This window comes from Nicotiana tomentosiformis, unplaced genomic scaffold, assembly GCF_000390325.3.
Source record: "Nicotiana tomentosiformis unplaced genomic scaffold, ASM39032v3 Un00141, whole genome shotgun sequence".
Taxonomy (NCBI): domain Eukaryota; kingdom Viridiplantae; phylum Streptophyta; class Magnoliopsida; order Solanales; family Solanaceae; genus Nicotiana; species Nicotiana tomentosiformis.
The window spans coordinates 87,966-92,551 of record NW_027174700.1 but is presented as its reverse complement, the minus strand read 5'-3'; the positions used below and the strand labels follow the sequence as shown (position 1 = coordinate 92,551).

Sequence of the window (4,586 nt, the reverse complement as noted above, 5' to 3'; positions counted from 1 at the left end):
ACTTATCTTCGAGAGGCTATAGGGTGTTAGGAAACTATCTTTCTTCATCTTCCATCGTGCAATTGATGTTTTACTAAATATCTTTCTCTTATTCTCTCACAGATGGTGACAACGCGCTCTAATGAGGATCCATACCAGGGAAGAGCTACTCCCCTAGTTGCTAGAGGCCAAGGGAGGGCTCCAGCCCATGGTAGGGGACGAGGATGTCCCAGGACTGTTCCAGTTATGCCGGCAGTGGGTCAAGTAGAGGATCCCATCATTAAGGAATAGGGTGAGGTGCCTGTGGCAGAGCCAGCTCTAGTGGATTTCACCTCTGCACTGGGATTCCAGGATGTCATGGGTCGTATGTTGCGGTTCATGGATACTATGACTCAGGTCGGTTTATTTCCGGCAGACCCGGCCACATCTTAGGCGGGCAGGGGAGAACAGACCCCTACCGCAAAGGCTCATGGGTAGGCAGCTGCTGTATATCAGACCCAGGGTGCACTACCCGTGGGTGGAGCCCAGCCAGTGGCGACAGCTATACCTGAGCCCAAGCCAGCTGCAGCCACTAATCCGCAAAAACTATTGGACAGATGGACTAGACTACATCCTCCTGTCTTTGGGGGTGAGTGACATGAGGATCCCCAGGAATTTATTGATCGGTGAAGGGACAAACTGCACAACATGAGGATATTGGAGTCTCATGGGGTAGACATTGCTACTTTTCAGCTAGAGGGCTGAGCCCGTAGATGGTGGAAGTCTTATATTCTTGGCAGACCAGCAGATTCTCCTCCCATGACTTAGGGCAGGTTCACCCGTATTTTCCTGGATAGGTATATTCCACCCTCCCAGAAGGAAGAGTTGAGGTTGCAGTTTGAGCAGCTCCAGCAGGGTCAGATATTAGTGAGCGATTATGATGCGAGGTTCTCTAAGTTATCTCGCCATACACTTATGATACTCCCTACTGAGGTGGAGAGAGTGTGGATATTTGTTGCGCGTTTACATACTGGCATTCAGGCCACTATGGCTCGAGAGGTTGAGATGTGTACTTCTTATGAGCTAGTCGTGGAGATAGCCCGGAGGATTGAGGGTGTGCATCAGCATAGCCGAGAGAAGGTTATGAGAGATAAGCGGTTTAGATATTCTAGAGAGTTCAGAGGTGCTCCGTCTGGGGGCAGCGGTCAGTTCGTGAGAGGGAACTCTAGCAGGCCCCCATATCCAGCACCACCGCCTCATTAGGGTCCTTTAGTGTGACCTTATTTTAGTGTTATGCCAGAGAGTTCTTATCGCCCACTAGCTATTCAGGGTCATTCCAGTGGGTATTCCGATTCCCAGGGTCAGACTCCTAGTCACTATCCCATTGCACCGAAGAGTTGTCACATGCGGAGATTTTGCCCCAAACTTCGGGTAGACCAGTGCAGTAGGGTCAACAGCCTGTGATTACCGCACCAGGAACTCCACCAGTTGTCCGACCTCAAAGAGGTAGAGGACAGGTAGGTAGGGGTCGTCTTAGAGGTGGAGGTCAGCCAGGCGGAGGCCAGCCAGTTGGCGCTCCATCTCGGTTCTATGCTTTTTCGGCCAGACCAGATGTAGAGGCCTCATATGCAGTGATTACATGTATTATTTCTGTTTGCGGCAAAGATGCCTCCGTATTACTTGATCCAGGATCTACATATTCATATGTGTCCTCTCTATTTGCTCAATTTCTGGATGTTTCTCGTGATTCCTTGAGTACTCATATTTATGTGTCCACTCCTATGGGCGATTTTGTTGTTGTGAATCGAATCTACCAGTCTTGTATTATTATATTTTGTGGTTATGAAACTATAGTAGATTTCCTATTGCTTGAGATGATCGATTTTGAAATTATCCTGGGCATGGACTGGTTATCTCCATATCATGCCATCCTAGATTGCCATGCCAAGACTGTTACCTTGGCTTTTCCAGAATTTCCTAGGTTGGAGTGGAAGGGTTCGTCTGGTAGTGCATCTAATCAGGTAATTTCTTTTATGAAGGCTCAACAAATGGTTGAGAAGGGTTGTTTGGCTTATCTAGCCTATGTTCGGGATACTACTGCAGAGACTCCAACTATTGACTTAGTGCCTGTAGTTCGAGAGTTCTCCGATGTATTTCCTTCAGACCTTCCAGGCATGCCACCCGATCGTGATATTGATTTTTGTTTTGACTTTGCTCCAGATACCCAGCCTATATCTATCCCACCGTATCGCATGGATCTGAAAGAATTTAAAGAATTGAAAGAACAACTTGAGGAGTTACTAGCCAAAGGGTTCGTCAGACCGGTATTATTTGTGAAGAAGAAGGATAGTACTATGCGGATGTGTATTGATTATCGACAATTGAACAAAGTCACTATTAAGAACAAGTACTCGTTGTCACGTATTGATGATCTATTTGACCAGTTGCAGGGTGCTAGGGTGTTCTCTAAGATCGACTTTAGGTCAGGGTACCATCAGTTGAAGATTCGGGATTCTGATGTTCCGAAGACTGCTTTCCGGACTAGATATGGTCATTATGAGTTTCTGGTGATATCCTTTGGTTTGACTAACACCCTAACGTTTATGGATTTGATGAACAGGATATTAAGTCCATGTATTGATTCGTTTGTCATTGTCTTCATTGATGATATCTTGATCTACTCATGCAGTAAGGAGGAGCACGAGTAGCATATGAGAGTGGTGCTTCAGACGCTGCGGGAACAAAAACTATACGCTAAGTTCTCTAAAAGTGAGTTTTGGCTAGAGTCTGTAGCATTTTGAGGCACATTGTATCAGACGAGGTTATTAAGGTTGATACCAAAAAGATTAAGGCTGTTCAAAATTGGCATCGTCCCACTTCGGCGACTGAGATCAAGAGTTTTCTCGGTTTAGCAGGTTATTATCGTCAGTTCGTGGAAGGTTTTTCATCTATTGCAGCACCTTTGACCAAATTAACCCAGAAGGTTGCTCCGTTTTGATGGTCTGGTGATTGTGAGGTGAGTTTTTAGGAGCTCAAGACAGCATTGACCACAACACCAGTGTTAGTGTTGCCTTCCGGTTCAGGGATGTATATAATATATTTTGACGCTTCACGCGCTGGCTTGGGTTGTGTATTGATGCAGGAAGGGTGAGTTATTGCATATGCTTCACGTCAGCTGAATCCCCACGAGAAGAATTATCCGATACATGATTTGGAGTTAGTTGCTGGATATTTCAGAGCCTGGCCGCGTTCTTGCATGTGTCGTAGCTCAATCTTCACTAATTGAGTAGGTCAAGGCTCGCCAGTATGATGATCCACACTTAATGGTTCTTCAAAAAACGGTACTACGGGGTGGTTCCAAGAAAGTTGCTATTGGCGCGGATGGTGTTCTACGACTCCAGGATCGTCTATATGTTCCTAATGTGGATGGACTGAGGAAAAAGATCCTAGAGGAAGCGCACAGTTCTCGGTATTCTATTCATCTAGGTGCTACGAATATGTATCGTGGCCTGAGGCAGCATTATTGGTGGCGACGAATGAAAAAGAACATCGTTGAGCATGTAGCTAGGTGTCTAAATTGCCATCAAGTGAAATATGAGCACCAGAGGCCAGGTTGCCTACTTCAGCAGATGACTATACCAGAGTGGAAATGGGAACGCATCACTATGGACTTTGTAGTTGGATTGCCGCGGACCTTGCGGAAGTTTGATGCAGTTTGGGAGATTGTTGACAAGTTGACCAAGTCGGCACACTTTATTCCGATTGTGACTACGTATACTTCAGAGAGGTTGGCCCAGATATATATTAAGGAGATAGTTCGGTTGCACGGTGTGCCAATTTACATCATATCAGATAGGGGCCCTCAATTTACTTCACATTTCTGGAGAGCAGTACATAATGAATTGGGGACCCGTGTAGAGCTCAGCACAGCCTTTCATCCGCAGACCGACAGGCAGTCAGAGCGGACAGTTCAGATTTTAGAGGATATGCTCAGGGCATGTGTGATTGACTTTGGAGGTCAGTGGGATCATTTCTTGCCTTTGGCCAAGTTTTCTTATAATAACAGTTACTAATTCAGCATCAAGATGGCTCCATTGAGGCTTTATATGGTCGGCGATATCGATCGCCCATCGGATGGTTTGATCCCGGTGAGGCTAATTTATATGGTACTGATTTGGTGAAAGATGCCTTGGAAAAGGTAAAGTTGATTCAGGAGCAACTTCGTACATCACAATCCAGACAGAAGAGTTATGCGGATCAGAAAGTGCGTGATTTATCATTTATGATGGGTGAAAAAGTTCTCTTGAAAGTTTCACCTATGAAGGAAATCATGAGATTTGGGAAAAAAGGGAAATTGAATCGAAGGTTTATAGGCCCATTTGAGGTGTTGAGAAGAGTTAGGGAGGTTGTTATGAGCTTCCCTTGCCTCCCAATCTATCAGGAGTTCATCCGATTTTCCATGTATCTATGCTCTGGAAGTATCATGCCGACCTATCACATGTGTTAGACTTCAGAACAGTTCAACTAGATAATAGTTTGGTCTATGAAGAAGAACTAGTTGCCATTGTTGATAAACATGTTCGCTAGTTGAGGTCCAAGAGAATTTCTGTAGTAAAAGTCCAGTGGAG

At 45.4% G+C, this 4,586-nt stretch overlaps 1 protein-coding gene across 1 annotated transcript; it reads left to right on the top strand.

The window, feature by feature from the left end:
- The first annotated feature begins 1,859 nt into the window (after nucleotides 1-1,859).
- On the top strand, nucleotides 1,860-2,666 carry LOC138903913 (uncharacterized). The gene is made up of 2 exons (XM_070192489.1): nucleotides 1,860-2,269; nucleotides 2,579-2,666. The coding sequence occupies exons 1-2, from the start codon at nucleotides 1,860-1,862 to the stop codon at nucleotides 2,664-2,666; spliced, it is 498 nt and encodes a 165-aa protein (XP_070048590.1).
- The last annotated feature ends 1,920 nt before the right edge of the window (nucleotides 2,667-4,586 follow it).

Bases quoted from the DNA above. Each gene is read 5' to 3' on its own strand.
- LOC138903913 (XM_070192489.1), top strand. From the start codon at position 1,860: ATGGACTGGTTATCTCCATATCATGCCATCCTAGATTGCCATGCCAAG. The intron at 2,270-2,578 runs GTTCGTCAGACC...TTTGATGAACAG, and splicing joins GAGGAGTTACTAGCCAAAGG to GATATTAAGTCCATGTATTG.